At 38.8% G+C, this 13,594-nt stretch overlaps 1 protein-coding gene across 1 annotated transcript; it reads right to left on the reverse strand.

The window, feature by feature from the left end:
- Positions 1–398: 398 nt before the first annotated feature.
- Positions 399–13,594, reverse strand: LOC139134135 (uncharacterized). The gene is made up of 15 exons (XM_070701058.1): positions 13,368–13,594; positions 11,591–11,721; positions 10,216–10,345; positions 9,491–9,562; positions 8,797–8,906; positions 7,732–7,819; positions 7,311–7,478; positions 6,593–6,679; positions 6,032–6,123; positions 5,110–5,226; positions 2,640–2,811; positions 2,322–2,386; positions 1,893–2,067; positions 1,352–1,418; positions 399–671 (listed from the first exon to the last, which is right to left on the reverse strand). Exons 1-15 carry the CDS (start codon positions 13,482–13,484, stop codon positions 550–552), a joined length of 1,713 nt encoding a protein of 570 aa, XP_070557159.1. The 5' UTR covers positions 13,485–13,594; the 3' UTR covers positions 399–549.

Raw genomic sequence — 13,594 nt, forward strand, 5'->3', positions numbered from 1 at the left:
TAAAACCATGGTAAAACTTTTTAACCACAAAAGTAATCCTGAATTGGACGCGATACGCGTTCATCCAACTATCCGCACCGGACTGGGCGTAATCAGTAAAAATATACGGATGTGAGGGCGCTTTTCCCAAAGTCTTACATAGCCACGTGAATCTAGGTTATTGAAAATGTCCGTTATGACTAGGCAAAAAAACTCAATAGGCGAAAACCAAAAATTGACTGGCGGGTGTTGGTTGTGCTTGGCTTCAATACTGAAGCGGCTCAATGTCCTTCGTAATACAGTTGGTGTGAATCGTGTTCATTCCGTCTGGTATGTGAAGAACAGTCTTCGATAGTTGATGTCCATTAAACGTCATAAGGCTATAGTTGGTATTTTAGTACTTCTTAAAATATATACGTAAGTCTCCTCTGGGGATTAAAAACTTTTTATCCAGATTATAGCCATATTTTGATTGCTGTGTCATGTATTTATTACGATCAAATCCCGATCAACATCCCATGATATTCATCTTTCGATTGGCCAGGCAAAACGTGCCCGTGTAAGTGGAGATCAGTTGTCGTTCTTCAAAGTTCTCTCGATGTACTTGTCGACAAGCAATTCCATGACCGTTAATGGAACCATGCCACAGGACAGAACCGCCTCGTGAAAGTCTCTGACGTCAAACTTTTCGCCTGAAACATAAGCAAATTATGTCATCACCTCTACGAAAATATACGAAACACAGATATTTAATTAAAACACAAGGTAAATATAGTGCCAGTGGTTATGCAGGGGTCATAAAGACAGGGTTTATATGTGCTGTTACACAGAAAACAAACGTTATCAACCGATGAAACTTAAAATAAGGAACAAAACCTCACAAAAAGTGAATGAGACCCATACTTAATTAAAAACTATCGATTAAGCGTAGCAACTTGATAGACCATTGGAAATAACATATCCAAATTGACATACTTACGAGCAAGAGAGTGATTAAAAGATTCCCCGATAGTTCGGGCAAACGTTTAAGTCTTTTGTTTTCGTGGTACATACTACCTCTAATGCAATGCTTTCAAATTAAAGTAGAAATTTTAAAGGGAAACTGTCTGGCTTCTTTAAATACTGACTCTAGCATACTGAACGCTCATTTAATGGAATAAAGTGAAAATTAAAATGTACACGAAAGAACAATATTTCTAAAGTCTAGGTCAGGATTTGACATCACCTTTCTAAAGAAAGAGAATCTCAAAGGGGAAAGTAAACTACGGAAAATTTGTCCTCATACACTTTTAAGGAAATGTAAGCTTAACCAACTTGTTTCGAACAAAAGATCAAAAATAAAAGGTATTCAATTCGTTGACACTTCACCTACCTAACTGACGCTCTGCTTTTCGTCGAAGTTCCTTGAATTTCAGCAGCCCAATAGTGTACGTGCAAGCCTTGGGCGTCAAGTAAAACAGACAAGAGAAACGGTAATCTTCAGAAATAGCGTTTCTTTTTATACGACTGCAATATTTTTGTAAAGCGAGCAAAAGGATTATTTCTGTTCCATGATGCAACGAAGTATCGTCCTGTGGTGGCCCGCGCCTCAAGCTATTGCCACAGAGGGGTGAGTGCTTTACGACTATGGACTTTCATAAAACAAAGCGTTGACAATTTTTACCACAAGTTCCCAACTCGTGCGCGCGCAAGTTATAGACCGGAATTGTACTGAACCCCATAAGAATTTTACCTTGAAGTTGAAAAAAGGGCAAAATCATGAACTTTTTCAAGAATTCATGTTTGGTCTCCTTCAGTAACGTCTACCAGCAGATCGACTATAGCTCATAAAATTCTCGAAAATTCCTTAAATGATGAATCATGACCCGAAAGTGTAGAGAAAGAGATTTAAAAACAAAAACATTTGTTCCAACCTGTGCGGGAAAAGCCACGAATCGGTCAACCTGAAGTTCGATTAGGTCACGTGACGTGGGCGTGTTCCGTTGGAAGTAATCAATGACCTGTTCCTTACTCCATTGAAAGGCATGCAGACCGGTATCAACAACTGCACGGCATGCTCTTTCAAGCTCCATGCAATAACGACCAAATCTGACAGGGTGACAGGGAAGAGAATGACGAAAGAGGGGTTACATGTTTGACGCATGTCCCTATTCATACGGCGAACTATAGCCGTACAGTTGTAAGAGAACGTGATAAAATAGGTTCATGAAGTGGTCAACGCAAACAATGCCGAAATGATCACGTATGGTGTGAAGTAAAATAACCAAATAAAGCTGAGAAGGAACATAAAAATAATGATAGTAATTTGCAGAGGAAACAAAATGATATAAGGTTTTACTTACAAAGAGTACGGGTCATCATACATCCCCATTTCTTCACCCAGGAATTCACAGTACATACCCCATCCCTATGTATACATTACACAAAACTACCATTGTTAAGTAAACATGCCTAACGAATACGACAAATACGTTGTTGCAAATGACATTTCCCAGAAAATTATTTTTAATTAGAGATTATGTTGTTCATAGTGTGCAGCCTGTGAATAAAATCCAATGGTAACAATAATGGTAACAATTTTAAGTTGCACTGCAAGTTTGTTTACTCAGTTTAATGAATTCCAACCGAGTATTTAAATCATAATAAAGGTTAATCTTCACCTCTATATAGGCAGTGTGCTTTGGGAAGTTTGAAGGCACTGTGCAGTTCTGCCTTTCGTCTTTACATCTCCGAAAACCAGGCCAGTGTTCCATCATAGAACTGTAGGAAAACTGAAGGTGGTGCCCTGGCATTGCTTCGTGTAATGCTAGCGCCATCAATTGAAAATTTGACCTGCAAAACAGACAATTCGCTTTGCCAATACGTGCATAGAGATAAGTACTCTTGTGATTCAAGGAACAACAGCTGTAACGTTTGACGATTTGTTTACTTGGTTGTTTTCAGTCTAATCCACAGTTCGCTGTTCTACCCCAAAAGAATGTGGAGGTACACAGCATTCAGCTTGTCAACTCAGCTTAGAGATGTAGAGACTGTGTTGTTTTTGTTGACGCGTGAAGTTCGGACTAAAGCCGGTGCACTTCATACATATATGCTGTCTTGATAAACTGGAAAGTGGGTGTTTACATTTTATTTTTTGGGGGTTATAATAACACCTTGCCTTTGACACGTCGAGTAAATATTGTAAAAAACCGTACTCCAAAGTTAAGCTATTGTCGGGTACATCATGCTCTGAATCGTTTTTAAAACAAAGTCTACAAAGATCACGTGGGATCTTGTGCAAGATCTTTCCATGCAGCAAACAATATTGTTTTTGGTGATATAGGTTGTCGGAATCTTGACCCGGCAATCTGAGGGCTCCTGTCACACCTTGACGATTTAGCCAGCGTATATCGGTGTATCACAATTATTCTAAAACCCTGGCTTGCTGAACTAACGATGTATTTTTCAATTTTAGGGGTATACATTATACACGGCGTATGCATAACTTACTCATGGGTTAGAAATTCGCTTTGGGTACGCTAGTCAATTATCTCGACGCATTTCGACTTATGAGTAACTTACAAGTAACGTGCGTCAACGAGCGCATAAGGTGTGTGCGGGACGTACTTTATGAGCCATACATGCACAAAAGTTTCGACGACCACGCCGTTGTACGACGTATGCCAGCATGCTTCAGCGTGCTCTTAACTTCTATAAAACATACCCATAACGTATTCGACAAATTTTTCATACGTTGATACACGCTGGCTAAGTCGTCAAGGTGTGACAGGGCCATGACGTCATTCAAACACAGAAAAGCAAATGAACTGACGCATGTGATTAAGAGACTATACATTTGATAATTTCTGACAAACATCTTAACCTACAGGCATCTATCATATTTGTTCTTGTTTCTGATGCGGAAAAGTTCCGTCGACAGCAGTAAGTACCTTTAGTGACAAACATAGGGTCGTCTAAGATCACGCTCTTATACGTCGTAGTACGGCAAGGTCATCGAAAAATTTTGTTCAAAACTTTGCACAAAACCTTTCGACCTATACCAGCGCATGGCTCATTCGTCCCGAACACGGCGCAGACCGGAAGCTGTAGGTTGGTTATGCGCTAGTTGACACACGTTGACACACGTTACTTGTAAGTTACTCATAAGTCGAAATGCGTCGAGATAACTGGCTAGCGTACCCAAAACGTATTTTAACAAAAGAGTAACGCGCTTGCAACCTCAGCTAGATCGAACTTACATGTGTACCTTCAACGATGTAGACGTATTTGACCTGTTCAGGACGACCATGAACGTGTTTTTAACTTACAGCTACCTTATAATGGCGTATCGGCAACATTCTGGCGAATGGGTATGTAAAAATGGGGTTCACAGGGGGAATTACTCGTCAGTACTCCTCAACACTCCACAGTGAGCAAATGTCCATGTCAAGCAGCTGCCAACATGCCAGGATGGCATGCAGTCTCCTTGGCAAAAGTGCTGTTCTCATGATTACAACATGTAAATTTTCAGTGACCCTGAATACCAAGTTTGGATCCCAAGCATATACCACCACTCATAATCAAATGAATATGGTAATTTCTTGTACTTTCAATCATGCAGTATGAGGACAAAAAAGGATAAATACTATTTACAGCCATAGTTCCCCTCCGCCCATGCACTTTCATAGTTTGCCAACTAAAAAATATGCAAACAAATAATTAAAAAAAATCATAATTCATGTTAAAATCATCTTTATAGACTACGACACGTGATTATTTGGTATACGCTGCCGCGCTATGCAGAAATTAGACTATCGTTGGGCATAAGTTATGAACGCCGGCAACACTCTAGCAGTCGTTGGTATAAGTTATCTGTAAGTTATTGAAACGTTCTATATACGTTACTAATACGTTATGTATACGTCCAAATCATTATAAAGACTCTATGTATAAACCCTAAATTGAAAATACAGTGTAAAGTTCAGCGTATGCCAGCGTTTTAGAGAAATTTTGATACGTCGGCATTCGCTTGCTAAATCATTAAGGTGTGACAAGGCCTAAAATGTCATTTGGTAATCTTTATTTGCCTCTTATTTGTCTAGCAACAATCATTCAAATATAAATGCGACAATACTTGTAGCATAACTTCACCTGGATTCAGGATCATGGCAATTCAGGAAAACAGTGCCTGGCCTCTTTCCATCCAGAGAAGCACCATCGTACCTTGCATACGCTGTACTCCTGGAGGAGCTAGCAATTTCTTCTATCCTATTAAAACAGTTAAAATAATATTATATAGAAATCTGTAGTGGTGAAGCCACTCAGACGTGAATTGTTTCTGAGATGGTGCAAAACTTAGAAAAACGACACATCAAAACCGCTGGACCAATGAATATTTAAATGGATATTATTCAGTCAATCACCGTTGGCGATTGTTACGTTTGCTTCCTATGTCAATCGAACGAAACCAAAATGAAAGCGTTTCATATATGAGACCGTTTCATATAATATAAATGCATATAATTTTGAGAATCATGGCACCACAGATGAATCAAATTAGTCAAGCTATGAGATGGCTTGGGCTGTTTGTGTCTACTTTGACCTGTCAGTGGCTGTAATATTCAGATACACACCTCGTCTTCAAGCAGGCAAACCACTGTTCCTAGACCACACGCATAAAATCAATATTTTTACTTAAGATTTGTTGTTCTCGGAAACAACGGAATGCTTGAAGGAAAAAACTGAACTCGATAATATCACCCCGTACCCTCCGGAACATACTCAAACCATACCCAAGCAAATGTCCGTATTACGTAAGTTCTACTATCTCATAATACCCACTACTCCAAAAATCTTCCTCCGAGAGATCCTTTTTGCCTTAAAAGAAATGTGTAACTGTTATATTTGTAAATTAGAATTCACAAGCTCTATTTGAAGTCAGCAACCAATTTTGGGTTTGCTCATAAGAAAACTGGGATAACGGACAAATCGTAGCTTCTCTTTCAAGCTAAATGACTAACAATGCACTAAAATAAGCGAGAATATTTCAGCATCACAGATAATGTAATCGTACCTTAGTTCTGCGTCTGGAATAGTCTTAAAGTACTTTGGAAGTTCACGGCATATCCTTTCCACGTTGTTACGAAATTCGTCCATTATCTCTTCCTAGCAGAGGTGAAGTGGGATAGATATTAGCAGGAGCAAGAGTAATAATGATGCCGCTACTGTAGCATCACTTTAATAAACTTAAAATTGTTAATATGTATAATATTATGTAGAATATTAATATTTATACATAAAAATGTAGATACCAAGGCCCATGGTTCGGTATCTTTCAAACAGGGGTTATAAATAGCAGAAATGTGATTTGTTGGGGCTGGGTGTTGAGTTTTGAGACCTCACCAGCTTTTAATGAAACTTTGAAGTTGTGGTGGTTTGGGTATATCTTCGATAAAACCCCTTTGCCGCCACGTTACCTGGATTGGTTCAAGGCTGAAAGGGCGAAGGAAAGCGAGGCTCTTTACGGTTGGTTAATGCTGGCGCGCTGCGCCACCGAGTAATGGTCAAAGGTGACTGCACTGGCGCGCGTTGTAAATGTCTATGTAAATTACTTTCAGAAGTGTCATCACAATACCTGTGAGTTGAAGTGAGATTGTTTACTTATCCGCGTATATTCAAAGAATTCTGCGATGCTTCCTTCATATCCAACCCGTTCCATGACCTGCGAGTGAATTAATGCGGAAGACAAAATCACTTGATGGGTTTGAGTAAATGTACCTTTCTAATCTGTGTGATTCATGATCATAAAACTTCCACTTTTATCAAATGGAAGGCATTTCCATTCGACATGTACATGTTATGTTCATAATTTACAAATGTTACGCCAGACACTTTACAAAAATATATAAACGTCGATGCATTAATATTTCACCGAGATATGGAAAGGATTTAGTAAGCTGGAGTATCATTTGAATAAGTGCTGTGAACACATAAAATACCTAGTTGTGTGACGTTATAATATGACGGAAATGTTGTGAGTAGAATGGGTTATGTGAGAACGCTGCGTTTTATTATGATAGAAAGGTAAGGTATAGGTAAGGGTACAATGTCATGATTTCACACCGGTGTACAGGGTTACGTTTGTCTGAAGCAGCAGCTGGAAGATCCATGTAAGTATCCATTCGAGGAACAATAAAGACACTCACGGTAAGATACTGAAACAGAGATTCGATCTGTTTTGCATGCTTCAAATCTACGAACAAACGGTCTACCATATTCCTGGCTTCGAGAGTAAGTTACTCTAACATTCCCAGAACGTTCGAATCCCAAAGCGACATAAATTTTGATTTTACCTTTTTTATGTCATTTCTAATTCTCTTGACTTCTTGAAGACCTATGTCGTGTACCTCCTTGGCCGTCAGGTCATAAGCAAGGTGAAATTTCAAGGCCCCTTGGTAGAAAGCTTCGCCGTTTGGCAACGAAGAAAACGCCAAATGTGGTCGAACATGTAACATGTACTCCTGGGAGATAATTAGAGAAAATTAAATTACGCTTAATCTTGTAAGCCAGGGCCGGAAAGCACCAGACCTTGCCCAGATAAAACCTATAAATATATTGCACACTAGAAATCCCTATAGAAGAATTTGGCCATCTGCAGTGAAAAAGTATAGAATGCTTTTGGAGGGCTACACTTCAATATTTGGCATACATTTTATGTTTCTACGCCTGCAAATTGGTGTTGGCTATACAGCTGAAATATTAAGAATTACTTACGTCCCTGAGAAAGTTGACAAGTGTTTCAAATGAACCTAGTATCTCGTTCTTGATCAGCTGAAGACCTCTTTGTTCAATGCTTCGTTTTCTGTGAAAAGATAAAGCCTAGATGTTTGATGAAATACTTCGAACCCAGCCAATCATAAACATTTTGACGAGAAGGGAAAAGTTGTGCCTTGAATAACCATATTATTACAGTGCTCAAACCTAAAAGATTATAAAAAAGACAGGCATGGAACTATATCCACAATCCCCCTCGTTACGTCTTCTCGTGTCAAGCTACGAGCTTCTTGCGTAAGCAAAAAATATACTGGTCCTACTTATATTGCTCTAATTTGTTAAAGCTGCTCAATACAACATAGTTCAATATTAAGTGTATGGGTACAATTTATACTTTCCGGAAACGACACAGACAAGCAGACGCTCGATGGAAAAAGCAAATAATAGTCAAGGCGAAGGCAACTGCAAATACAGAAAGAGTATGTAATTTAAAACAAGTTTACTGCTCCACATAAAGAAATTACTCTTCGCCTCTTCATAAAACCAAGAGTTGTTTCAGGTAGTTCAATAGGTGTGAGCACAGCCATCCTTTTTAACCTTCAGTAATTAATGTGTGATAACATACTTCAGATTTATTTTAGGTAGGTCGGCCAGAAAAAGGTACAGAATATGCACGCGTTCATACAGTGACTACTGTCATTTTCATGTGTAATGTACCCCCTCCCGGCCCACAATGGACGAAAGTAAATTTTGCACGATATAATGTACGAGGCCGCGCCGAGTGAATCGTGGAATAAAAGTTTGCCTGGCCGGCAGGGGGTCCATTATATTTTGTAGTTTTGGCGATGCCAGTGACTTTGCAGATGTAGAAAACATGTTGAGGCTAACCTGTCAGATAATCGGATACATTATTAGTAATAACCTGGGAAATGACGTCACCAAATTCACTGATATTGACAAAGCTATTATGTAAAATGATATAACTCATTATTCGTGTCTCCTCCAATTAAATGATTGTAACTGTTTTACTTCACTTCGCCGATGTTTGATGAGTTTTAACTTTACCTTTCTGCGCTGATGGTTTGCAGGTCCTTTAGTTTCAGGAATGGTTTATAAAACTGCGTGGCCTCTGCACTTAGCTGTATGAACTGCGCCAGAGTATCGAGCGATTTCCTCTACATCGGATGTACAGTAGACCATGCAAGAAAAGCGCAAGTGTTACTTCAGTAGTACATGCATTAATTTTGAACTCAGGCCGTATAAGTTTTTTCTACACCGTGTTAGGGCAGAGTCGATTTATTTGAAACTACCTTTATCCATGTTTTGCTATTTTACTCGCAGATATTTCAATATATGGAATAAGGGCTATGGAGTGACACGACAGATTAAGGTGGCAATTAACGCCTATCATTCAATAGGATTACGTTATTTGTTTTCATGCCGTCGGTTGAATTGGTTATTTCACTTTTTCTTGACATACCCCAAGCAAACGGTTCTTGTATCTTTCTTAGTCAAGAACTATTGCTTTATGTCGCACACAAAGAAATGCTGAAAATTCAAAATGGGCAGACAGGCGTTCCAAAATTCCCTTTGGTAAAAAGGTCGGAAAGAAAAGTAGTCTTTTGCTCTACGGAGATCAAAAGGTGATGTGCTAGGGTATTGAGGGGGTTGATGGTGGTGGTTGTGGGGGGGGGGGGGGGCTAATGATCTTTGGAAATAACATTCTGTTGTTAACTCCAGTCCTTGATTGTGAACTTACCATCACCATAATGTGGCTCACTCTTCCTTCTTGTAAGCCGTGACGCATCATCAGCGTGATAAAACTCTCAATCTGAGGAAAAATGAAAAACAGGTACCGGTATCTTACGGGAATCTATACTTTTGGCGAAGTCCTTCCGCTGATCGACATTTTGTAACAAAGGGTGACTGAGTGTCCGACTCGGTGAATATACTACATTTTCACCGAAGCAATATATATCCGATTCACCTACCAAACATAGTTGTGCGATATTCTATGGTTCATTGAATATTTGCCATGACTTTGTCATCAGTTTTGTATAATGATACACTGACTAATATGTTCGGGTACTGCACCTACTTCACCTTTATAATTGAGGCAATGGTTTACGAATTTTTATTGAAAATTGCACAAAGACAAGTATTCCTGATGATATTTAATAGACAAAACAGATTTACAGTTTCGTTGGATTCAAAATGCTCGCAAGGCATAAATTCAATAGGTACTGTACCCATGGAACAATAAGGATACCATGCCAAGAAATATGCAGGCATTCACACTTGGAAGCAAACGAACGAATAAATTTTAAGCTTAGTGCCTCATCCAAAGGATGTGTGTAAAGCTTTATTTGTTCAATTTTCCCTTGCGACGCGTCATTGGCGCCTTGAAAAATTAAGCAGGAGGATGCGGTTACTAAAACTACCACCTGCGTCGAATGACCCTGTTGCGTTAAAGTGATCCTGTACCTGTTGAGGGAACTTTTGAAATCTTAAGAACAGCTTTTCATAGTCTTCCTCATTTCTGAAGTTCATGCCACTGACAACTTTCTCAAAGTAGGTCTTTATGTCTTCATTGCGAACAACTGGTGTGTAGTATCTGAGAAAGAAATAAGTTCGATATTAACACTTTAAGGATGATCGATTCACTCACTGTAAAATTACAGCGTGGGGTTTTGATGGAAACCTATCTTCATACAACTTATTGTCAGAGCTTTTAGAATGAAAGCGGACATTATTAGTGATGATTCAATGATCATTAAATTATCTTCGAGTTTTAGTAAGTTTTAAATTTTTGAATGTCGATATGTTTACAAAGTATTTTAACAATCCCGACAAAATAATTTGAAAAGGACATATTTCTCATCAAATGCGATTTTTTTCCCATTTCACATATGGGGAGGGGGTGATGGTAAGCGACGTACCATTGTAAATAGGCTGGTGACCCCATATTTTTATTTGATGCATATAATGTGCAATATCTGAACAATAACTTATGTGAAAATAAACAAAATTGTTGGATTGGAAATATACATAATTCTTTAAAGTATGGATAGGGCGTGGTCATTACTTTTAGGTTTGCAACAGCTTTAACTGTTGTTTTGAAAGGCCTGAGAAGTGATAATTTCTTATGCACATTTTCAGCGGAAAAAATAGCTAAAACTATATTTATTATTCAATGATTTCGATTTTGAGAAATTTTAAATGGAGGTTTTCTCTGTGACTGTACCTGCACAACAATTCTGACATATTCTGCATAAATTAATGTACAATATAGCGAGAAAGTGAAAGCTTTTCGAACGTATACACACTGCCACACGCGTTTGCCTCCCACAGCCGAAAAATAGCGGAATCTTTATCTCTACCGACCATGGAGCCAGGCCAACGAATATTAAAATCTCCCGCCTGCAAATAAATCTTAAAAGAACATTTTTGTCCGAGAAGAACTTGTAGGCATTTCCTCGACTTCCTTGACGAAAAATCCATATTCTGATCCGTATGAACTTGATATGCAAATTTATATTGGCCATGCAAAAAGACTCTTTATATGTGCCTTTTCAACTATTACCATAACATTTCTATGTTCAACTGTTGGTACTGACTAAAAATATAGTCCCTTTCTTGAAAGATACATCTACTCTCACATCTACATAGAATGTCAAATCTACATTACTGTTAATATGTAAATCAAACGGAATAAAAGTACAAAGAAAACATATTCCCTGCAGCTCGAAGGTTAAACATTGCGCCCTCTAGCGATAAACTGGTATATCGCCATATCGCATATTGAAATAGCACTTTCGCAAAAGAAAATAAAGGTTATGATAATACAGCGTGTACTCACCCTTTAAATTCGAACCCGTCCAAATACGTTTCAACCTCTTTCTTCATGAGAAGCAAATTGATGTAGTCGTCTTCGGTCATCTTGGTGTTCTCAAGTCCCTGAACCTGTTCTAAAAATCTCCTGCATGTTTCCTAATGAAGAAGCGAGATCCACGAAAAAAGAACGTGTCTCAGTTATACATTTTTGTTTGTAATAAATTTCGGAGAACTTCAACGAAAGACCAAAACTAGATCAGACAAAAATCAGTCCCGTGCATTACCTTTTTAATAGATAATGTGAACGTTCCAATTCGAAAGATTTCTGACTAGAAGCAAAAGTTGAAATTAGAAAACTTTTTTCAGCAGCTCTTCGTCAATACAAAGAAGTAAAAAATTAAGCCTTTTCAAATGCATACACAAAGAAGGGCTTGGGATTTCTAACGTTCTAAAAGTTTATACAATACATAGTTTTAAAAGTCAGGGTACGATAATTTTTGGAATGCAGATTACGTTTGGAAATTACCAAAAGTATCTTGTACAACCATGGCAAAGCAAGTGCATAGGATAACTGATTGTAATACAAACACTAATAGTAATTAATATGTAGTCTAACTGCGCCTTGTTTATCCATACTTTGTCGCTGTCAGTAAGAAATCTCCGCAGGGTGGCGTTAAATGGTACTGTCTTCAGGAAGTCCCTGCCAAGTTGATTTCTTATATTTCTGTTTGGCAAGGAGACTTCTCATATCTAAACCAAGCACCCCGTGGTTTATTAGCTCTTTATCAGTAAAATAAAGGTGCCGCTTCTATACTTTAAGGTTTTCCAGTACTTGTTGCTATTGTAGTTTCTGTTTGTATTACAATCAGTTATCTATGCACTTGCTTTGCCGCGGTTGTAACATGCTTTTTAAAGACAAAAAATAATCTCGTTTAAGAAGGATTGGTTTAACATGCTTGCGCCTACGTGTTGCCATTGTCATATTGCATTGCCAATGCTGAGTTTTTACGAAAAAGAGGCTTTGGAAATATTCAATATTGAGAATGAGTGTGGGAACCACCAATAAATACCAAGAACTTTTGTTGACAAATCATGATGATAGGCCTGGTCCGTAATTGTTACGAACGATAATGGACATCAGATATCCGGTTAGGCCATGAACAAGCTGAATAATTACTATTCCAGCATGTAGAAGTACTATAAATAATATGAGTAAAAATGTCACATTGAAAATCTAGGTACGTCGTGAATGCGCAAAAAATTGAAAAGTATGAACGACAGAAGTTAACTGTCGCTGAATTTATTTTAGATTTTCTCTGCTATCAGTGGCCTCGCTGTTATTTTGAAGGCGTCATTTTGGCATTTCCCACCCCCAAACAAAAAGAACCAAACAAGTCTTCCGAGAGAACCAAGGATATCTAATGATCTAACACAAAGCGTCATGAAAGAGTCATGCCCTTCAGATCACTTCCGGGTTACCAGATTTTTAGCTGTGGAAACGCAGCTATCTGTTGGCGGGGTAGCGGGGATCGCTATGCAGGTCAAAGGTCAACCCCGCCAACAGATAGCTGCGTTTCCACAGCTACCAGATTTTCAGCCTCGCGAGTCTGAACTTTAAACTTTTGAGTCTGTATCCTAGCAACTGCGGCGACCCCTGCACCAGTGCACCAATTCTAACTGAATACAGGACACGTTTAGTGTGCTTCCCGTCCCTCGACAGAACCTCTGAATATGCCCACTGACTGTATGAACGATGTAGCCTATGTCATTCAAGGTTATAATCTTTTCAAAACTGCACTGACCTTCCTGTTCTGATACGATTCCAGAGTGATGGCAGTCAAGTTGGTCGTCGTAGTCATGGCATCCAACAAGAGTGGCGAACTCTGGACTGTCTTGAAGCCTCCATCGCCAATATTCATCTGCGAGCTTCCGGACAGGTGACTCGTCAGCCATTCTAGCCAGCGTTCCCTCTGTGTGGGGTCACTAACATAATACAGGACACGCTCAGGCTAACATACTATTTACAGGT

The sequence above is a fragment of the Ptychodera flava genome, chromosome 1 (genome assembly GCF_041260155.1).
Source record: "Ptychodera flava strain L36383 chromosome 1, AS_Pfla_20210202, whole genome shotgun sequence".
Lineage (NCBI taxonomy): Eukaryota > Metazoa > Hemichordata > Enteropneusta > Ptychoderidae > Ptychodera > Ptychodera flava.